This window comes from Tauraco erythrolophus, chromosome 1 (genome assembly GCF_009769465.1).
Source record: "Tauraco erythrolophus isolate bTauEry1 chromosome 1, bTauEry1.pri, whole genome shotgun sequence".
NCBI lineage: Eukaryota > Metazoa > Chordata > Aves > Musophagiformes > Musophagidae > Tauraco > Tauraco erythrolophus.
The window spans coordinates 110327997-110352217 of record NC_141465.1 but is presented as its reverse complement, the minus strand read 5'-3'; the positions used below and the strand labels follow the sequence as shown (position 1 = coordinate 110352217).

General features: G+C 35.2%; 1 protein-coding gene across 7 annotated transcripts in view; it reads left to right on the top strand.

Moving 5' to 3' along the window:
• Window positions 1–24221, top strand: part of NBEA (neurobeachin) — a 531270-nt gene that overhangs the window by 106504 nt on the left and 400545 nt on the right. For all 7 annotated transcript variants that reach the window (XM_086612868.1, XM_086612875.1, XM_086612851.1 and 4 more), the window contains exons 6-8: window positions 9318–9444; window positions 17642–17761; window positions 22872–23018. In XM_086612868.1, the coding sequence (XP_086468994.1) occupies window positions 9318–9444; window positions 17642–17761; window positions 22872–23018 (394 nt within the window). The remainder of the gene's footprint in view (window positions 1–9317; window positions 9445–17641; window positions 17762–22871; window positions 23019–24221) is intronic.

Here is a 24221-nt window from a genome sequence, read left to right as displayed (position 1 = left end):
GTTTATTCTATTGGTCAGTCATGAAAAAAAAGCTTTTTCACTGCAGAAATTAATCATATATCTGCTCAAGTATAGTTGTCTTAACTGAAGGAAAGAGGAATGAGGAAAATAAAGAACCTTCTGTTCTGTCAGGATATGCTGATATTTTCTTCACCACTTCTTCATTCTTTATTTATTTGCTATTTGTTATGCTTACTTTTTCTCATATCCTTAAAAGCTGTATATCAACTGCGCAGACGGATAAGGATTGGACATAAGCAAGATCTGTTAAGTTTTATCAGCTCAGGAATACAGGAGTAGCACAAGGAGGGAAGTAACCAAAAGTAACATTTCTCGGTATGTAGTCGTTCCAGGTAGTCAAAAGAGCAGAAGTTTTTAGTAGTCAGGTGAGGAGAAGACCAGTAGATGTGGTCGTAGGAAGGTACTTGTACTATCAATACCTACAAATCTTACTGGGCATTTCCTCAGAAAACCAAAATACTTTGTATGTTTTACAGAATGATTAAAAATAGTTCAGGTTTATTCTGAAGAAAAAAAGTTAATACATATTCTCTAAATTACCATCTAGGGTAAAATGTTTCCATGTGTCCATTTTCTGCTAAATGCTATGGTTATTTTACCATGGAGATTTTTTCAAGCTGTTGGCTGTAACTATGTTTATTAGTCTATATTTTATTTATTTTTCAGTCTGCCAAGAACAATAATAAATTCAATCATAGGACTGAACATGTATACAGGAATTTAACATGATCATTTGTTTCTCAGCCAGAATTTATGTTTCAGAATTGGCAACCTTAGGTGGTATGTTTGGTTTGAGAACTTGTTACTGCCTCAGAACAGCCAAAGCATACTGCAAAGTTGCACAGCCTGTGATACGTGGTGCTTTTCTTAGGGTTGGTAGTCTAGAAAGACCTTTAGCCTGAGTGATGAATATGGTTCCCTCTGATTCGAATATAATGCAGAAGCATCAATGGCATTAGGTTAGAATAACTTCAGATATTTTATTATTTGTATACGTATTTTTTGCCATGATGTAGTTCTGATGTTCATTATGATATGATGACTCTTACTAAATTCCAAGGGTTTTGAGCATGCTTTTTAGCGTATTTTTTGCACTGAAGTAGTTTTAAATCCTCTGTGTGGTACACTTGCCTTAATAGTTATGTATACTTCATATATGCCTATGTCAGTGGGAATTAACTTCTGATTCTATTTTTAGGTATACTGATTTAGATCTTTTCTTCAAAAACATGGCCTATATTCACTTTGCTACAAAGAAGTGATATAGCTTAGAATAATTGCCATGTATACATACTTAATGCTTACTAAAGATATCTGCCTTTAATGAACAGATTTTTTCTTGATTAGAATGTTTGTTTTAAAACGTCAACAAATAAACCACACAAAGCTGCTCTTTGAGTTATTAAAAAAACCCTGATTTCTTCCTTGAGAAGAATTCTAGGTCTCACCTTAACGTTATACTCTAAAGAATATTTTTTATTAACATACTTCTTATTAGCTACAACCATAACATTTCCATATTTGGTTAAAAATTTCCATTGAAAGTATAATTCGCCTATAATAAGTAACTTAGTATAATATCTACTTATTAGATTGATTAGGATAAAGAGTCTAGCAGAGTAAGAAAACATTTTTTTTTTCTACAAGTTTATCTTCCCCCATGGTTGATGTGTGCTTCTGTTTGATTTCATGGGTTTTCTGCTATCATAACGCAAAACATACCAAAATAATGTCTTCTATATTTTGTTATTGCAGTTTGGAAACTTGGGGAGAGAATATAGCCCCAAAACATATGGAGTTTCAGCTCTTTGATTGTAGCGCTTAAAAGATAACCTCTCTAGTAAAGATAGGTATTCTGCTGCATGCACAGGCTCTTCAAGTAGTCCTTGGCCGTATCCTCGCTGTTCCACTTTGTTACATGTTGTGGAATATATGTAAAAGGACAGTATTTATCAAGGATGGGCAATAAAACTGTTACTAACAAGGTGGAACTTTGCAAGTGCTTCATATGAGCCACAGGAAGAAGTCAGTCTTACAGAAATCAAATGCCAAAGTTGAGTCTGTGTAAATGCAAAGTGCATGTAATTCACGTAAGAGAAACTGAATATGCCAGCCTCAGAAGAAAATTAGGAACAATGCAAATACTTGTCATTTTTATATAGTGACTTAAACCAAGCCATAATTACCAGTTAAAACCAGGAAGAATATTCAAACTAAGTCATCCATCTGAACTTCTTTATGCAGATTTTAGACTTTGCCACAGGAAAGATTGTCATGCACATCCACCACTAAGAGGGACATACTAAAGCAAAGATTTGTTTTCAATGGGCATTTTGGGCATATAATATCTTTTTCTGTTTAACTAGGTGAAAATGTGTCTTATAAATTAACTCTTTCTTCATAGTTTCTTCTTAGAAGTCCTCTGTCTTTTAAACAATCTTTGTTTTAAAAGCCATAACTTAGTAGCATGCACAACTTCAAAGAGGACTCTGATTTGAAGCAGGGGTTCTGAAAGCAACATCAGCTAGAATAGATTCCTCAGGACCTTCTCCAGTCAGGTTTTTGAATATCTTCACAAATGGAGACCTCGTAACCTCACCGGGAAACCTGTACCAGTCTTTGACCACACTCATATTGAAAAAGTTTATCAATTTCAATTTGTGCCCATTGTGTCTTATCCTTTCAGTGAATATCACTGGGAAGTCTCTGGCTCAGTCTTTTTTACTCCTCACCCATCAGGTATTTATACACCTCTTCTCCAGGCTAAACAGCCCCATATCTCAGCCCTCTTCTCATGTGTCAGAGGATTTGATCATTCAGTCATCTTTGTGGCCCTTTGCTGGACTCTGCTGGGTATGCTCATGTCTTTCTGTGCAGCTCAGAACTGGACACAATACTCCAGATGTGGTCTCTATGGTGTTAAGGACAGGGGAAGGATCACCTGTGTCAACCTGCTGGCAATGTTTTTCCTAATGCAGCCCAGGATACCATTGGCTACCTTTGCCGCAAGGGTGAATTACTGACTCATGGTCAACTTACTGTCCACTCAGACCACCTTTCTGTAAAGCTGATTTCCAGCTGGTCAGTACCCAGCATATACTTGGGGCAGTTCCTCCTCAGGGGCAGGACTTTGTATTTCCCTTTCTTTGTTGATCTTCATGAGATTCTTGTTGGCCTGTTTCTCCAACCCACTGTGGTCCCTCTGAATGGCTCCACACTTATCTGGTGTATCTGCCACTCCTTCCAATTTTGTATCATCAGTAAGCTTGCTGAAGGTGCACTCTGTCTCACCATTCAGGTTATTAATGAGGAAGCTGAACAGGACTGGACCCAGTATTGACCTCTGCGGTACTCCAACAGTCCGATTGGACTCATGCCACTAATGACCATGCTTTTAGCCCATCAGTTCAGTTAGTTTTCAGATCACCTCACCATCCATTTAGATGGATCGTTCTTTAGTAGTTTGTCACTGAGGTTATTACAATGTTGAAAGGTCTTGCTAGAAAGTCAGGATAAACATCTACAGCTTTCCTCTCCATCCTCCAAGCTAATCGTCTCATCGTAGAAGGCTATCAGCTTGACTGAGCATGATTTCCAGTTTGTAAATCCATGCTGATTATTCCCAATCACATTCTTAGATATGATCCAGTGAGTGCAGAAAAAAGTGGCCAGAGGCCTTTCTTGGGGGAGAGACCTGTTACATCAGCTTGACCATGATGTGAAAACTAATGCTTAAAAATGGAGAAGGCAAACAAAGAAATGCTTTTGCTTTTGCAGGATGTGAGGGAAAACTTGTACTGTTCTGTAATTAGCTAAATAATAAGAGCTGCTTCAAGAACTGTAAGCCAATTTTTTTTCTTTAAAAAAAAAAAAAAAATTTAATTGTCTCTGAGGGTTATGTTGGGCAGCTGCTAAGTGACAGTCTATTAATACTTGTGTATTGGAACAGTATTGTAACTTTCTTACCAATTACAAAATCACTGGTACAATCCTGGAAGAAAATTAAAAGTCTTTGACATTTGCATAGATGATAAATAGCAGTAAGGAAAAATGTTTGTTGCAGAGCAGTCATGTTCAAATGGTAAGATTTCTATAGCACAAATTTTAGTTCCAGAGGGACCTTGACAGGCTGGAGAGGTGGGCCTGTGAGAACACAATGAAGTTCAAAAAGGCCAAGTGCAAGGTCCTACACGTGGGTCGGGGCAATCCCAAGCACAAGTACAGGCTGGGTGGAGAATGGATTGAGAGCAGCCCGGAGGAAAAGGACTTGGGAGTGCTGGTGGATGAGAAGCTCAACATGAGCCGGCAGTGAGCACTGGCAGCCCAGAAAGCCCAGAAATTTTTTACATTGTGTGTGGTGAGGCAGTGGAACAGGTTGCCCAGAGAAGTTGTAGATGCCCCATCCCTTGAAGTGTTCAAGGCCAGATTGGATGAGGCTTTGGGCAACCTGGTGTAGTGGAGGTTGTCCCTGCCCATGGCAGGGGGATTGGAACTAGATGATCTTTGAGATCCCTTCCAACCCTAACCAGTCTATGATTCTATGATAAGCAAACCAATGTGATATATATGTAGCAGTGAATAATAGGTGCCATGCTTAGAGAATTAGTATTATGTATTCAAAAGCAGTAATTACAGAAGGATGTTAAGGGTTATTGTAGGTAACCAACTGACCCTAAACTGCTTTTTCATTGCTCTAGTTGAAACAGCTAATATGATTTTTTCAAAGATATTCTGAACAGAAAAGAGAGAAAAGGTGACGTGATCACTTCCTGAAATCTTGGCAAAACCATTACTGGAATACCATTTTCAGTTAAGAATTGTTAGTTCTTTTAAGAGCTCATGATAAAAATTGGTGCTATTCAGAGAATGCTCTGGAGTGAACTATACTCTGGAAAACATATTTTATAATGAAATCTTCCAAGAAAAAAAAAAGATGAAATTAAGATGCTGTTGACCTCTGTTTTCAGAATTTATGCAAAATCTGATGTGGATTGCTTAATCTGAGATCCAGTGGGTAGACAGCCAAATAGGAAAATTCAAACTTTTAGACGCACAATACTATGGTCACTTTAACTATCGCCAATTATGGTAAGACATAGTATAATAATAATCACAGTTTAACAGATTGTTGGAAATGTTTCCTCAAAAATGAGATGTAGATTCTTTGTAATAAAAACAGTGCAAATTTAGGAATTTAGGGCTAACCTTAAGCACACTCAACTGGCAAGTCTCCAGCTTCTAAATCTCTATACTTGTTTCTGCTAAAAAAGGAAATGGGGTGACATTACTTCAAAGTAAGACTTGGAATTAGATAAAATCCATCCAGATATTAAGATTGTTTGGTTTTGTGTTTTTTTATTATTTTTTTTAAGACATACTTTGTTTCATATTATATATGGGGCTCTGTAAAAGAATTAGAGGGTGAACTGAGGCTGGGTTGTCATAATTGTTGCTTTTTTTCCTTAAAACATCCAAGTACTTCCATAACTATTTAATGGAAGAATGGCTGAAACTTCTAAAAGAGCATTCTAAATTTTTTATTTAATGATGTAGGGACAAGAAGAAAAAACAAAAAACCCCACAAAGCAAGTTGTCTAGACTATTTAATCCATCTCTAGAGCTAGTAACAATAGAGATAATGCAGAATAGTTGCAAAGACACATTATGGAATTCCAAAGTCAGTAGACAGGAAACCTTTTTTTTTTTTTTCCCCCTTGAGGAAAGAATGAATTAATATCTTCTCAATCTAAGTACTGTGATCATGTGCTAAATTGCTTGTAAAACCCTAAACTAAAGAAACTGGAATCACTAAACAGTTTCACCAGTGGATGGAAGAATGCTTGCCTGCTATTGGAGTGTAATAACATCCAGTAGCTGCTTTGAGAAACTGACTGAAATGAAACATGACTGTAAAGGTTTTATGAACGGTCTGTAGTGAAATTGTAAACCAGCTGCTATGAGAGACAGATAAAGGCTTATAAAACCATATGGGTGTTGACAGTACTGCTCTTGACTCTGTGCATTTCTTCTTTGGATGTGTCAAGTTCTGCATGTGTCGGTAACTGGTAAGAGAATTTCTGTGCAGTATCCTAGAGACCAGTCCTAGCCTACTTTACCTTTGGCAAGAAATAAAATGTGAAGATTGACATAATCTGTTTATTATAATGCTGAGGTAAACAAGGAACATAGTTGAGTTCTCAGTTTCTCAACTGCTGTTGTATTAGAATGCTAGTTTGTTAGGGCAAAAGAAAAGTAAAATCTTGGCTAAGCTTCCTGTTTAGAAAATCATTCATTCTATTCCAAGATTAAGAGTTGCAAATAAATGACCTATTTTTTCGTTATTTCATTGCTTTCTTGTCTTCATACGCGAAGCTCCAGGAAGTTACATGTATAAGGACAATTCAATATTTAAAATTTTAGAAACAGTCCAGTTTGACTATAATGGTGATAAAGTCAACCCAGTAATGGGAGAGGGTCAGGAAAGGGAAAAATTTTAAAGGTGTAGACATTCCTTCAAGAGCCATTCTGTTCTGTTGTGGTTTTTTTTAGAGTGTTCTCAGTGTATAACAAAATGCTTACTAACTCCTGTTCAAAGTAGTGGGATGCATTTTACACAATTTTGATAATATTTTATCAGGTTAAAAGGTGATCATATTTACAATGATTTGCTCTTGGTAATTAAAAAACAAAAAACAAAACCCAAAACCCAAAACATTTTATTTGGCATCTCTACATCCCTACCAAATAATACTACACTGTATGTCAGAACGTTTATTTTTTTCACTATCCTTCAGAATAGGATTCTGTTCGCCAAACCATTTTAACTTGTAGAGATGACTTATGTTGCTGAGAAACAAATTTGGCATTGTGAGAGATGCAACTATCTGGTGAAAAGTTCTTTGAATGCCATAAAGTCCCAAGGAGGTAAATCAAAGTCTCAAACTAGCCCATAACACATTCAGTTATTCTTATTGTAAAAGCTGTATTTTACGGTTTTTAACCTTCATGTTATTGTGCAAAACTCAGTACTATGGTCATGCAGGTTGTTTGTGTATATGGTAACGCAGGTTATGTATGTATATGAGTAATGTTCTCCCATGAGGCTGTTCACCGTTCCTTTTGTTGTGAGGTATAGCTGCCTATGCGATCATTGTGGAAGCCAAGTCATTGAAATGATCCGTGTTAAAAATAGTCTTCAAAAGATTTAGGAGAATGGCAGTATTATAAATTGTCTTCACTGTTGAGGTCAGTGGTGATGGACAGTATGTAATTTTTCTCTTCATTCTTAGATTATATCTTAGGTTTATTGAGAAAGGATTTTTTAGGTTTTTTAATAGAGTGCCCTTTTTTTTGCAAGGAGGGTTGTGTGGAAGCCTGTACAAAGGGCTATGGCAGGGAATAATGTTCCTTTCCAGTGCAGCAGCTTGAGCGAAGAGAGAATTGTGTACCATGTATAGAGGCAGATAGAAGAATGGGGAAACTGTAGCCTGAATTTGAGAAGATAAAGCTTCTGAAGCACCTTAGGAAGGTGGTAAACAGAAAGAGCAAACCAAGCAATGCCTCAAGGCCCACAGAACTGCCTTGATGACCAAAGATCATGCTGCAAATCAAAACTGGAAGTGAGGACCTCTGTACAATGACCCGTTGAAGTGAAGTCAGATAAAGATGTTATTACTTCTGTTCTGTTTAGACTGATTGCTCTGTTTTTCACATTTAGTAGAAGCATTCTAATTAATTATAAAAAAAGTGTCTTTCTAGAATTTGAGAATTTGAATGTCTCTTTTTAACCTGCTTTAAAAATTCCTTTGTAGGAGCAGAACATCTAAGCTCTAGCTACCTCAGAGCCTAGTAACACCACATATTTTGTAAGGTACTTTTTTTCCAGAAGTGGTTTATCAGCTATATTTTTGACAGTGAAGAAAGAGGAAAATCTGATTCTTTCTTTCTTTAATGTCCACATACATATTTAACCAAGAATTAGGTCTATAACTGTGCAATTTTTCCTGCATATTAAAATCAAGATTGTATTTGTATAGTAGGGTAGATGAAATATGTAGAATTTCAGCAGCTATTAAGTAAGATGAAATCTGATCTTAATATTTACATGTGTCTTTCACCTCTTAATGTTACTATGAAAAACCTAGTAAAACTGTTTGAAGAAAATGTTACAGCAATGAAACCATTTAAAACATCATTATTTTAAAAATACAAAATTATTTTATAAGTTACCTACATTAAGGAAATGAGAAAGTGTTAGTGGGCTACAGGAGTATACACAATGTTCAAAATTAGTCATATCTTTTTTTCTTATACTTGAAAAACTTAATTTCAGAATTTATGGATGAAGTTCACCATTTGGATCTTGTATTTCAGCCATTGGTTATTTTTAATAACATCATTGGTAATGAGTTTAAAAAAAAAATAGACTAAAAGATGTATAAAGTGTACTGCAGAGTAATGATAGCAGACTTCGTGTTATTGTACTTAGCTTTTCAGAACAGAATGTGACATAGCTGTAGAAATGGATTTACCTTTTTAAAAATGCTCTGTGTAATGTCATTCATGAATTTCCACCAGCTGCCTTTGCAAAATGTCTTTTAAGAAGTCCTGAATTTCTCTTTACAATGCTTTTGCTTTCAAATATAAGTAGAGAAAAGTATGAGCTTTCTGCATTATCTGTCTTTATGATATTTGTCACAGGAAAGCTGGAAACCCTTACTAAACTTACTTTGTTAAAATTGCAGTCCTTTATCAATTTGACAAATGAAAATAAATCCACAACTCAGATGCTTAAAGCTTCCAGGATCGTTAGCCTAACTAAATCATAAGTCTTGAAAAAGAAATAATTCTCGTGTGTAGTAATTACCTTGAATCCAAACTGGTATGTCATATGAGCTGCATTGTTCTCCCAAGCCCATAAATTTGCAAGGCATTTCGCATTTGTTCTGTGATGGATTTTTCTTTACAACTTAAATCAGATGCGTTATTTTAAATGATGATGAATTAGGAAACTAAGGGCAAAAGCTGACAGCTACAATATTTACCATCTTGGATTTTTGTTAAGGAAAAATAAAAGTACTGATTTTAGAATGTAGCCTGGAATGAGGTTAGTGATGGAGGTTAGTAGCTCTCCTCAAAGAAATGGTGTGGAGGAAGGATATAAAGGAAATCAAGTTCACCATTCCACATACTGATTTCTTTTCTTTTTCATGGCAATTCGAAGCGGTATTTGGACATTGTTTTATCAGACAATAATTCCCTTTTTTCCAATGTAATTAATTATTCTTTCTTTTCAGTTTCCGCACTAGCAAAGGTGTTGGGTATTCTGCTCATTTTGTTGGCAACTGCTTAATCGTTACATCATTGAAGTCAAAAGGCAAAGGTTTCCAGCACTGTGTGAAATATGATTTTCAGCCTCGCAAGGTAAGCAAAGTGGTATTCACAATTAAGAATAACATTGAAAATGTGACAAAAAAATGTGACAAATAATCTATAATTTCTTATTTATAAGTAACTGCTCTGATGGTCATGCGAAGTTTTATGTCATTTAAAACCAGAATCAATTCAAGAGAAAAGGTAATAGTTTATAAAGTAACACTTCTATAAAGTAAACTTGTTGTTAAAATACTGCTTAATTAGCTTCAAATAGAGAAGGATTTTCAGTATTTGTAAAATGGTTGTATTTTCGTTTTAAAAGGTTGCCATTCTATTTCTGAACATCCTGTACTTGGTGGCTTTGGTGCCAATGGCCGTAACAATTTTGCTGGCAATGCTAGAGTTTCCGTATCTGTTGCTGGGAGATATAAGGCTCTGAACTTTCTTCTATGTCAGTGATGTTTTGGAATTTCTCATTTTTCAAAGTAAATCTTGATTATTTCTCTAGATCATATTAGTGTTCATTTTTACTGTGTGCCTAGTAGTCCTGGGAGAACAATGATTGTGCTGGCTTCAATATTTCAGTTAGTTGACTGAAGCATTGACTTTTCTGTACGGTGAGCATTATGTGTTTGTCATTGATAACAGCCTTGTATATATTTTGCTGTGAGCTCGTTTCTGGTTTTATGGCCTTAGAATTTGTATATTGAATTTCAGTGCTCGTTTTGTTTTGAGAAACCAATCTCTTAGGGAGGGAATGCCATTGTTCACTCATGAGCTTTATGTTCTACTGTTTTTCTTCGTATGTATTTGTGATTGAAAATCACTGATTCTAATTCTGTGATGTAGCTTTGAGATCATTTGTGGGTTTTTAAAACATAGTAATGTCTTTTTCTAGGATATTACTGAGGGATGTATAAAGCCTTATAAACTCATATCTGCTGAGTGTATTGAAATGAATCCACTCTGTTTTGCGATTTTTATTTAATTATATAGCCAGAAAAGAGTTTAGATGGCAGTTCAATTTTTTTTAAAGTAGTGTGTCTGATGCTACTGATAAAACACTCAACCTAGGAACAAATGGAATTGTTAACTTTTGGATTATGTTATTGATAACTAGGTTTTGGGAGCTAGTGTATCATTTCTTTACTTGTTTATGAAGAAGCAATCTTTTGTATTTTAGCATGATATTATTTTTATAATTTTTATTGCGAATGACTAGTTTCCTTCATGCCATCCCTGGAAAATTTTAGCTCTTGCTGTTGTACTTAAAAAGCTGACTCTAAAACACTAGTACATGTATGTCTCATTATATGAATATCAGTTTCAAATCATAGTCTGCTGATCTGCTGAAGTATGTCCAAATATAACTTCCAAGCCGGTTCTATATTACTTAAAGATTGTGCTTCATACATTTTGGGTTGTATGTCAAATTTTAAAAGAATTTGAAATAATCTTCTAGAATATATTTGCAAGTGGTTTCATATTTCTTCCATTAATAACTTGTGCATACATGTATGTGAGAAGATACATAACGCATAATGGAGGAAAGAACTTGTCAAATACAATTCCTGGCTCTAACAAGTCAAAACATATCCTGTTTAGCATGTAGATTGATTTTCTTCTTTGTTATTTAGGTATTACATCGGTTCGACTGTGCAAACATTGAATGTGTAGATACATATTCAAAAAATGTGTATCCATTTACAAAGCAGTTTACTGTCCAAATGCTAACTTGAGAAGTGTGATTTTTGTCATCAGATATACTATTTTCTAGTCATTTGCTTCCAGACGTAGACATTTCAGCAATGGCTTTTGCCAGAAATATCATCCTCATTAAACTTTTCAATCATGTTTTTTAAAAATTTTCATTGAAACTCAGTAAAATTATATATTCAAGACACCTGGTCAAAAGCTTTATGTAGGCAGATCAGAAAGATACTATGCTCATGTGAAGATCTTCCTGCTGTTAACTATGTCATATGACACCATTGACAGAATAATATATAATCTTAATTTATAACTTTAAAATGTGTTAAGTGGTAACAACGTTATGAAAACAAGTATTTATGAAAATACGTGGAGAAATTTGGTCATAATATCCCCAAATAGAAAACGTGGGTGTAGTATAAACAAGAGAGCTAAACCAGCTTTCACAGTGTTGCGTTTAATATGTCTATACTCCTTTTTGGGACTGCAAAGTTAAATTTTTTGTGTATTAATAACCCTCAGTAATTCCAGCCTCAGCATCAATCTAAATGTAAGTATGAACACGAAAGCACTGTAGTCGAGAGCAAACAGCTTTTTTTGTGTGTTTCTAATCCTGAACACCTTTACTAGTTGTAGTATAGACTGAAATAATTTCCACATTTTGGAAATACTTGAGTGTGATGCCTCATCTGTCTGACTGTACTGTGCTATGGAGTAGGAATATGACTTACTCAGCAGTGGGCTGTTATCTGAAGTGAATTTGAGTACTACCTAAGGAAGCTCTTGTTCTAGCAGAGAGGCATAGTCTTGGTGCATATTGGAGAACATTATAAAGGAAAGGAGACTGTAGGATAAACTTAAAAGAAAATTGTATTACTGACTGAAAATTAAAAGGAGAAAAAAAGGGACTTTTTCAACTAAAAGTTAAAGAAAAATTGTGTATGAGATTATACAATTTGGTTTGTTTCATTGCGTAGTAGTAAAGTCCTGAAACCCATGTCCTCAGGTACAGAATAGGAGAGAAATCAACAAAATGCCTGTACAAAATCAGCAAAGAACATTCACATAAATGAGACATAGGTAATAGGAAATTATGAGACTTACATATATGCTTGCTTCTACATATCTAAAAAAATAAAAGAGAAACCGGAATGTGTATTTGAAATGAGATTATTAACATATTAGAAATATCAGAACCTTTATTGACTTGACCATCAGTGGGCACTCATTTCAAATTGTACGGTTACAAGTGACAGTGGTACAGGTCTTGCCAATAGAGGAGTGATGTCCTATATTAAAGACTTAACCTAACCAGATAAATGAGTTTATTGTAACAATAAATAACAGGGTTTCTGTGCCCTGAAAATCAATAACTAAGTGGAAAATCCCATACTATTCAGATTAAATTGTTAGCCACATGATAAAGATGGTTATAGCATCTGTGATGAACTGGGGAAGATCAGAAAGCATACTAATATAAAGAAACTTACATTACATTGCTATAAACTGAGTGACATCTTACTGGGACGAGGGTTCAAACTTGTAAATACCAGAAGCATTTGGATTTATTTAATTTTGAAACTTTTAAAGAACTCAGACGTTGATTTTTGCTTGACTTTATCTTGAAAATGCAGAATATGCTTGGATATGCAGGATTTTCTATTTTTATTTTTAAAGGAACTGTAAAAAACTGCCATCACTTCTTAAAAAAACAACAAAAAAAGAGCTGTTGAAAGATGGAAGTGTCTGATAGTGCTGGAGATATTGCTTAAATTCAAAGATACAAAAGGCTAAGAATGTATATTCCATTAGTTCCAAAAAATCCAAAAGAAAGTTTAAAAACTCCTCACGGTGTACCTGAGCACGGATAAATAGGAAAGTAGGGACCGTTGTAGGTAAAAAGAAGGTGTTCAGAAAGTGGAAGTTGTATCAAAATGAAAAATACTTAGAAAAGTAAAAGTTACAGCAAATTATATGTAAAATGATAAGACAATTCTTTTTTTTTTTTCCGGTCCATAGGGAAAGTTAGATGACCAAAGCTTAATAGGAGCCTTTGAAGAATGTAGTGTCATAACAAAAAAGCTAAATGAATTAATTACATCATTGTTTGCTACAAGATGAGTCAATAGGAATGAGTCAGAGGAAGTGTCTCAATTTGAAATGTCTGTAGAAGAGATATAGAAATCAATATAATTAGTAATTAGTTGCCAGGACCCCAAGTTCCAAAGAAATTTGAATATGAAATTTACCAAATTTTTAATTGAGGTATATAATCTATTTTGTCAAACAAAGGGGTGATGGAAAATGATACAAATTTTAAAAAAAAAAAAAGCTTTACTGATATTTAGAATTATATGTTATCATGCCTGATTTCTTAACCATCAAAATGGAGTAGAAGCTAGAACAATGGAAATAATGTGTTAGAAAACATGTAGATAAACATGTTGGGGACAAAGCTATGCAATATTGCACTGGAAGTCTTCTCCTCTTCTGTTGAATTATTTAAATGATTCTTACTGTGAATAAGAACACATTTCTGAGCCAGTTGATACATGCTGTGTGGATTACCCAAGAACTTTAGGCATTATACTCCTCTGATAGCCTTAAAGGAAATTACGCTATCATACGATAAGAGAATTTATATTTGTTAAAGTTCAGGGATGGAAGGGTATGAATCAAGTGAGCAAGCAGGAATCTCAGGAAGACCTTTATTGTTGATGAGAATGTATTATGGACTTAACTCAGGGGAGAGTTTGTCATCCTCTATTTTAGGAACTAGCTTTGAAAACCTACGTTACTCATTTTATGTAGATTGATACCAGTGACAAATAGGACACAGTAAATAAACGTTTTTTAATACTTGAATACTTCCCTGGCTAAAAAGAATTTACAATTTAAAATGTAAATTTAGTTAATGCAAGTGCCGGAAGCATAAGAGCATTTTTGAACTGGATTAGTTATGGTAACAAGCATGGGATAGATAACATGCATGTACCTCTGTGTGTGCATGTGTATTCAAATAAAGCAAAGCTCAATCTTTTTTGTACAGCTTGCCTTGTGGGTCAGAGTAACAGACATAGGTAGTGCTCTGACATAGCGGCAATGCTAATGATTCAAAAAAGTTGCATAGAAGAATGGGGGCTTGGACTAAAAGAAGGTGCATGTGCAGGAATGGTGGTTAACATGGGGAAAAAAAAAAAGGATTATAAAAAGTAGATTATATAATTTTTCTGAAGTTTGACATGGACACCAAAGCTCTCCGAAGACAGCATTGCTCATTTTAGTTCCTTATGGGCTCTGTGGACAGCCTTTGTTTCAACAAAAGTAATGTACTGTTTATTTCCAAATGAATGAGTCATCTGTGAAGCTGAGCTACACAAGGGGATAGTCTTACAAAGTGGTACATTGTCTGAAATGCTCTTAAAGCACTGTAAAAGAAAAATCACGTATAGATGATAAAACTTGGGGCATATAGTTGTGAGCTGGTTTCTGATTTCTACAAAAATATCAGAACTGGAAAAATGAGTAAATATTATAAAAGGTACAACTTTGAATAGTGCTTTCGCAAAGAACGCCTGCTGTTGCGATGAAAGTATTAACATCATCATCACTTAGTGGAGGTTATTGGAAAAATAACTTTTGAAGGAAAGAGGATAAGGGAATTTTTCTTGTAAGAGATTTATGTTAGGTGGTGTAGAAACTTTGAAAAAGAAGTGTTGATGGAAGCAGAGCTCTAGTCATACGGTTTGCACTTAGTTTCTGATTAGGATAGTCACCAGTTCAGCTTCTATACTTTGAGTTAGGAATATTTTGTTGAATTTATGGTGGGTGTTCCTTTCTGAAATAGAATCTGCCTGCAAAATGGGGACCAACATTTTCTTACTGAATTGTGGGTTGGTTTGTTTGATTGTTTTGGGGAGGAGGGATAGTGGCCTACAAAAAATACTTGTTCGTTGTTGCTTTAAAAAATAAAATAATTAGACTGGCCAATAAATCTATTTACTTGGATATGCAAGAAGTGAGATACTTTTACGTACTGTTGTATGATTAGTAGGGTATTTTTTCCTCCTTCTGTTAACTGTAGGTTTGAAGGGTAGGAAATTTAAAATATATTTTTAAAGACCTGGAAACAGAAGTGGAAAAATATGTGTATTCTAATATCTAACAGAATACAGTTCAATTCAAAGACTACTGCAATGATTATTGTCAAAATATATTTTGCTGCTTGCTCTTTTTATTTATAATTCTGTGATCTGTCTGATTTCAAAATCTACATGTGAAAACTTTTTACCTTTATTTTCTCTGATACAGAGAAGCAGATTTTTATATTAGGAGGCTCTGTATCCACTTACCCCTGCTCAGCAAGAGTCGCCAAATGACTTTTTTAAATAATGCCCTGAGGGTTGCAGAAGTTCTCTGCTTTGTTCTCTTTCTGAACATAAAAAGCAAAATATAGTAATTGAAACAGATACCAAGAAAGGGAAGACAAGTAAATTGTAAATTACTATTCCAAATTATTAAAATATGAAATGATGTTTTCAAGGCAGATGACCTGACTTTTTGTCGTGGATTGGGCCACTCCAGCAACCGAACCCCACACAGCCGGTCGCTCACCCTCCCCCACCGCCAGGAATGAGGGAGAGAATTAAAGGATAAACGGGAAACCCGTGGGTTGAGATAAGAACAATTTAATACAGATGATTTAATACAGTGTAGGTGCTCACCACCCCCTCTTATCCGCAGCCTGTCTTGTCCCGAAGCTGCAATCCCGGACGAATGCGAGGCCCCGAAATAGAGAGGGGCAGAGAGAGAGAGAGTACTCCGAGAGTGGGAGTGCTGGGAGAGAGAGGGGAAAAAAAGGCAACAGAGCAACAGCGCAGCAAGCGCAAAAGAGCAAAAGCAGCGAAAGAGCCAAAGCGCAAAAGCCCTTCTTCCCGGCTGACCCTCACCTTTATACTGGGCATGACGCTGCATGATATGGAATGCTAATTGGCCAGTTTGGCCCTCAATCTTAAGTTCCAACACAAATCACAAGGGGAATCGTGTCCCCCTTGTCCTGGCTATGCTCCCCCCTTATCCCGCCGTGCTTCTGCACTCCAGCACACTGAAAAGTCCTTGGAGTCTCACGTCCAACCACGAACATCAGCTTGCTATCAACATTCTTCTCAGAGTGAGCCTCTGAGTAAAACCAAAACACAGAGCTCTTCTAGCTGCTAAAAAAGAAGAGCTAACTCTGTCCCAGCTAAAACCAGGACACTTTTTCACAGAATCAATAAGATTGGAAAGGGACATGTTGAGACAGTCTAGTCTCATCCCATGTTCAAAGAAGAGATGCCTAGATCAGGTTGCTCTGGATATAGTCCAGTCAGGTTTTTAATATCTCTAAGCAAGGAGACTCCACAGTTTCTCTGAGCAACCTGTGTTAGTGTTTGACCATTTTTATTGCTTACTTCCCATCTTGCATGTGTTTAAATGGAGTTTCCTGTATTTCAATTCGTGCCCATTGGCTCTTGACCTGTCAGTGGATACTAGTGAGAAGTCTCTGGCTCCATCTTCTTTATCCCCTGCTCATCAAGTATTTATACAGATGGATAAGATTCCCCTGAGCCTTCTCTTCTCCAGGCTAAACAGACCCATATCTGAGTCTCTCCTCATGTGTCAGAGGCTTCAGTCACTTAATAATCTTCATGACCCTTTCTGGACTTTCTCCAGTATGTAAATTTTCATCTGGTTTGTATATATCTTGAAATAATACACACACCCATTATAGTTAAGTATGAGTTGGTTTGCAGACCTTAAATGTTAAATTTCCATTCCTAGTCTTAGATGAGTTTAACGGTTTGGTCTTAAAGGAAACTTAATGTTTTCTTCCTGAACTTACTCATCATGGACATAATGATTCCTGCTGAACAGATTATTTGAAAGATTGCCATAGTTGTACTTGGAAGCATTTTACTGTGATGCTTTCTCTCTTTGATTATATAATGCCTTTTTAATGATATGATAGTTGTCCAAAAATTTGTGGAATGGTAAAGAGTAGAGGAAGAAAATCATATGAAGCAATCAAGATGGCATCTTAAATGGGGCTGTAAAATTTGCTGTTGTGAATTTTTTCCTTTTACTTAATAATTTCTGACAGAGAGCTATGAGGAAAAGGCAGAGATATGTGATATGAATTTGTTAAGGTAAGTGCACAAAGAACTGGATTTCCCATTAGAACTCAGTTATGTTTTGTGTTACAGCATAGAGTTTTTAAATTAAATTATGCTTTCAGGAATGGAAGTGTATGTATGTATACATTATTGGCTCTAATCCCATAAAGGAATGCAAGCAGGTACATCATTACATTTAGCCGTGATTCTACTGTCTGGATTTGAAGTTCCACTGACTTTACTTTTAATTTTACTAGTTTGCAAGGATTCATCTGTTTGTATAACTTTACAATACTGGTCACTTATTTTTAATGACATTCATTAACTTTATGTTTTGTAGCACAAAAACTGTCACTTTATACTGATTTTCCATGTCTTTCCAGTGGTACATGATAAGCATTGTACACATCTATAATCGATGGAGAAACAGTGAAATACGATGTTACGTGAATGGTCAGCTGGTATCCTATGGTGACATGGCCTGGCATGTTAACACGAATGATGTAAGAGTTCATTTTTTTCCCTTTCTCACATCTTTTCATTGTAAAGCAAATTGAAAAAAGAAAAAAAAGTACTATATTTATTTTCTCTAGATCTTTGCAAATTTTCTACTTTTTTTTTATCTTTCTCCTTTAATCTATCTTCCTTAGTTATGTAAAATGTTATATCATTGATTTTCTATATTAATATTTTTTAGAATATTGGGGATTTTTTTGACTGTATTTTGCATAGCTATTTTAATGAAATTCTCAGAGATTTTCTTTGGAGAAACTGTTATAGCTAATATTTTTAATACTGTATAGAGTACACTGATAACAATGGATTAATACTTAGCTTTTTCCACAGGAAGATATGGTAGAGTTACAGATTTTACAGATTTAGCTTGAGAAAAGTCTTTAAGAAGAACTGTTTCATTCTACCAAATGACTATGCATACTGCCAATGTATATGAAAGTACTTATTTTAAGTAGGTTTTTTAATTGCAGTAGAACTGAGTAGCCTGAACTATCATCAGAGACATATTGTTTTAAGCACTATATTAAGTATAGCAAGAGATCATTTCTTCTGTGCAGAGTTTACAGTTTTAAAACAACAAGATAGACAGAGAGACAAAAAGTAAAAGATAGGAAACAGAAGCATGGAGAAGTGCCAAGAGATTTATAATATTAAGCGAAGTCTGAAGTCTTAGATCTGTCTTCCAGTAACAGGTATATTTTGCCTTTTATTCTTAGAATTTACTTCAGTAAATAGGCAGTTGACCAATATTAGAAATGCTGGGCTAAGTATTAAGGTATTAATATTTACTTAGTATTGTTAGCAAGTATAAATTCAGTAGTACAAAATTTCGTTCCTGAAATACTGAGCAATTTTCTTGGGTAGTAAACTTTTATAGAGAGATGTCCTCCCTTATTGGCCATCCAAACCAGTTAAAAGATATTGAGAGACATACAGTTGCATAGCATTAGTCAGCTCAGACCAAAGACACAGCAAAGATCTTGCATCTGCGTGTCTCCCAGGCAGAAACCAGTCATTCTGACCTGGAGAAGATTGGATGTACACCTTTAAATACATCTGTATCTATCTGTTAATTGGACTGAGTTCAAATTAACATTATGTTCTTGCAGGAAATGCATCCATTTTCAATTTTTTCACATTTAAATTCTTTTGATGAAATCTATATAGGTTTCAAGATATTTTTTGGTGATCTCTTTTCATATCTTCTACTTTTGAAGTTTTGAGAGTCTACACCTAATGGTGCAGAAAATAGACACTCTTTCTGGCACAAAGTTTTGGTTGGGGAGGGCAGACAAAATTATTCTCTCTTGTGCTAGCTGTGCTAGACTTTGAGTGCTTCATTCACCAGCTTGCTGCATTTATGTTATTTATTTATAATATAATTATGAGTTGGTTTTGACTGCCTGTGTAGGATAAGGAAGCTTTTTTGTACTTAAGGAATTAACTGCCTTTTGCTAAATTCTAGAGGCAGACTTGGATTTGAAAGGGAGAGTTTAAATATTACATGTTAATTAAAGTAGGAGGACTCTGCTCGCCGAAGCTGCTGATCATAATTCTTTGTTTTCTTGAAAGCATTTCCACTTGTAAGAAAAGGCAAGCCTTTCAGTTTTTGCAGAGCATAGTTTCTCCTTGGTAATAGAAACATTTTTGTGATAGTTGAGAATGCGATGATTGAAAAGCCAGTTGAGGTCTCAGAGGATTCAGGCTGAGTTACTAGTTATATGGTGTGGGGATCTGTAATACTTAATGGTAAATACTTAGCAGGAAGACCTGCTCCTTCTATTCATATTTTCTTCACAGTATTCCTTTCCACTTTCTCATGTAACAGAAGTACAATCTTTTCTTAAGATGGGATTGGTTTGCCAAGCTTTAGATGTTTCGATATAAGTCTTTTAAGTTTCTGCTAAGGTTTGACTTTGTCTACTAGAGAGTAGACCGAGTTATGAAAGACAATAGTTATCATTAGCTCTCTGTTTTTAAATAAAAACCTGTTATGTCAAAAGTAAGAAATAGAATAGAAAATAGGAGAAATTCAGGAAAGATGTATGAATGCAACAGTGTGTAAAAGACATTAAAAGGAAAATAGGAGAGTGCATGCACAGGCTCCTTAGCACTATTACACATTAGCTAAGACCAGAAGCTCTGGTTTTAACTGGATTGGAACTTTCTTGTTTCTTATAAAGATTGAATTGTTAAAAGTATTCCCTTGAAAAGTCTTGAGCAAGTATCCAGCTTATTTGTTGACTTCTACCTTCATAGCCTTCCACTTGGATGTAACTTCAGTGTTATGCAAGATGACAAGAAAATACCTTACCATAATAGCTTTGAGGGAAAAGAAAAAACTATGCAAGTCAGCCAAACATTCTTCTTTCTTTATGCCATATATTGTCTATAACTACTCATATAGATTGTACTGATAGATTTAACATTACAGGTTGTGAAAACAGACAGTGAGAACTGAGAAAGGGACACGATTTGCATAAACTGAGAAAAGGACAGGATTTGCATATTGTTGACTAAGTGCATCTTACATACAAAAGTGCAGTCTTATACAAAAACATTATAAGATAATTGAGATGTAGTGTTTAAAACACTAAATATAATGAAGACAAGATTTTTCAGTTCTTCACTGTGTCAAAGCTACCACTGAACAAAATGCATTATGATTAAATATTTTTTTAGATTAATAAAACATTTATTAAATTTACATTGTTGAGTCTAAGATTAAGGGACTGAGTTGAATTTATTTTTCTTTTAAGCATAGTTTTTTTTTTCCGGAACAGAAGTGAATACAAATTACCAGAAGATAAAGAATTAGCCTTTCCCTCCAAACAAAAATAATTATAACACCTAATCCAGAATGAAAGACCAGAAATACAGAAAGTGTAATCTAGTAAGACTGAAAAAAGACAGAACTGGAAATTACTACAGGTTAACAGACCTAGAATGTAATTATATTTAAAAAATTCCTTGAGAGCTACAATGACTGTTGTACAGTTAATTACAAGTAGAAGAATCCAGGAAAATACCCTTGAAATAGGCAGGAATATATGTCTCAGAACGTCTAAGTGTAAACTAGGAAAAAGGAAGACATCAGACAAATTCCTCAAATAAGCATGAAGAATGGCAATTGCTCAACATGAATTGACTTAACGCTTTCTGACTGTAGTGGCGCAGTTGTCAGTAAAGCCTTCGCGGCTAAGCGAGACTTTAATGAACTGACTGAAAATTGTTAGGTAGTTTCACCATTACATTTACAAGTACTCAGAGTGGTCTCGTAGCCCATCTTTTGCACCGTGCATCTTAGTTATGACTTTTTGAACCGATTTTAATGTGGGAGCTTTTTCAGTTTTTTTGTTTTTGTCAAAAAAAAAAATATTAAAAGAATTAGAAATTCCAAGGGAAAAAAATTAGAAGAGTTATTTGGTCAAAAGGAGGATAAATCAGAGATAAAATCCTGGATACCTCTTACCTCATCTCATTGCAAAGCTGAGCTCCAGATCTTTGACTTCCTCCTAAATATTTAGACAGTCTCAGTTGCTGTAGCAGTTCACCATATTTATAGAATCATAGAATCCTAGAATGGTTAGGGTTGGAAGGGACCTCAAAGATCATCTAGTTCCAACCCCCCTGCCATGGGCAGGGAAATCCTCCACTACACCAGGTTGCCCAAAGCCTCATCCAACCTGGCCTTGAACACTGCCAGGGATGGGGCATCCGCAACTTTTCTGGGAAACCTGTTCCACTGCCTCACCACCTCAATGTAAAAAATTTCTTCCTTATATCTAATCAAGATCTACTCTCTTTCAGTTTAAAGCCATTGCCCCTTGTCCTATCACTACATGCCCTTGTCAAAAGTCCCTCTCCAGCTTTCCTGTAGGCCCCCTTTAGATACTGGAAGGCTGCTATCAGATCACCCCGGAGCCTTCTCTTCTCCAGGCTGAACAGCCCCAACTCTCTCAGCCTGTCTTCATAGCAGAGGTGCTCCAGCCCTCGAATCATCTTCGTGGCCCTCCTCTGGACTCGTTCCAATTTGATTCCATTCTCCAGACTGACAGTTTTTCTTAGGGTAAAACTCAGCAGCCAAGCAAGATGAAAAAGCAGGCTTCCTAATGCAGATTCTACTAGTTTTTTGATTCAGCTCAAAGTGACGCCTGATCCTTGTTTCCATTATGTAAAGTGCATGTGACTCAAGGAAGCTGAGAAAATAGCCTCACCAAAGATCATTGTGCTTCCTATTGTTGTCCTCTTATGCTGTGTCCTGTTTTGCAGTTCCCGAGATCTTTATTCTAGACAGTTAAGTTCTAAACTTTCTTTCATCTGAAAGCCTTTTTTCTTGGAGGCACCAGAAGAACTTAACCTAATTCTTGCAAAATAAATTTAAATTGGGAAAAAAACCCACAACAACAAACCCTCAAAAAACTACTTCAAATCTGAAATATAGGAAATAGATAGATGGAGAACTGCAAAAGGTCTTTATGCAGAAGGATAGTTGTTGGAAGGAGGAATGGAAAATAACAACTTTTATAGCTGTGGAAGAAGACAGAAGAGGAGTTGAAAGTCAAACCACATCATCATAGGCTGTGGTCATAGAGGAAGACTATGCACCAGTTGCACGCTGGAAAAAATCGTATTTGTTTTTTCTTCTACTAGAGATGTTTAGCTTTGTTAGCACAACAGTGAAAGAAGAGTGTATTTCAGCGCATGTTCTCGTGTGTTAGCAGTGGGAGTTCTGATTATAATTACAAGGAGCTTCAAGGCTTTCATATTTCCTAGAAGGCAATAGGGAAGGTTATTTGGTACTTGAACATACTGTTCTGATTTTCTCTGTGTATATCGAACAAGTAATAATAAACAAAACCTATTGGCCAGTCATTAACAGCATTGTAATACTGATCTGTAAAACAATTAATGCTACGAAATTCCAAATGAAGTTGTTCACTACGGGGAATCAGGTACCGAAGAAATGAATGATTGATCTATTTTCTTAATTACAGTCTCTCTTTATTTTTTGGCTTCAGTAGCTGTACATGAATATTATTTCATTGTATAGTTTATATGACTAAACTTCATTAACATTGCCTCTTTCTGAAACAGAGCTATGATAAGTGTTTTCTTGGCTCTTCGGAGACTGCTGATGCTAATAGAGTGTTCTGTGGCCAGCTTGGAGCAGTATATGTGTTCACTGAAGCACTCAACCCAGCACAGATTTTTGCAATACATCAGTTAGGACCTGGATATAAGGTAATAATGGAATGGATACAAGGTAATAATGGAACTTAAAAAACGTAAAACTGGAAAAAGAAAATAATTGATAGATATATTTGGAAGGTATATTTGCATGTAGATATTCCTCTTAGGATCATGTAGAGCTATGTGATTTATTTTCAGCAAAAGAATATTTCTTCAAGTATCCTAACTAACCTTAATTTCCACCAGCTTTTTGAAAGATGTGAGTTGTCTCTTTAAAGCATAGCTGAAACATGTTTCTATGTGGTATTTATGACTTTGGGTCATAATCAGATTAGAGCAATTTTGTGTTTGGTGTACTGAGTACCAGGGAAATAACTTTCTTCTCTACTGTTTGTGTATAAAAACTAAGTTAAGGCAGATTAACATTGAACAAGGCATAATAAACCAATTTTGTTCAAATGCGTGATTTCAAACAGTTCTGCGGAAGTTGAGCTTTTTACTCATGTTTTGCCGGTGTCCTTTAGGGGATAGTTTGGACAAACTAATGGTGCATGCATAAACTTGGATCTGTAGCATGAACAATCACTTATGTCTTGGAATGCCTGCGTAAGGTATTATTTCATGAAGAAAAACAACGCAGATACTTTGTAGAAGTCTGCAGAAAGTGCCTACTGGAGAAGGCTTGAAAATAAATCTAACCCCAGCTGACCACTATTGAATTTCTACCATCAATTATTCCCAAATTTTATTTTTCTGATTTGTGAAATTTGTGGTATAATCTGAAGTAGAATTTCATTTTTTTCATATAAATCGTATACTCTGAAAATAAAAACTTAAAAAACCCTCGAACTTTAAAATAAAAAAATAGCAAGTAAAAATCAACATTTAGATTCTAATAATATTAATTTGGTGTGCTGAAAATGATAGTTTTAAATTATTTGATGACAGCTAACACTTGAATGACAGTGACAGTTGAAAATATCTTTTATGGTATTTATGTAATGTAAATAGCCAAATATATGTCAAGGTTATATGGAGAAGAGGAAGTCTATTGCATACGGTTGATGGTTAAAACCTGCCTTGAAACTAAAAATGTTCAGTCAGTCAAGAGATGTGTATCACCTGTGCAAACAAGGAGTACTTTATTCCAAACTTAATACTGTATTTTGTTTGAACAAGTATTTCTGCAAATGTTTTTTTGGTCATACATAAGAAAGTAATGTAACCTAATGCTTCTTAATAATAAATGTAGTA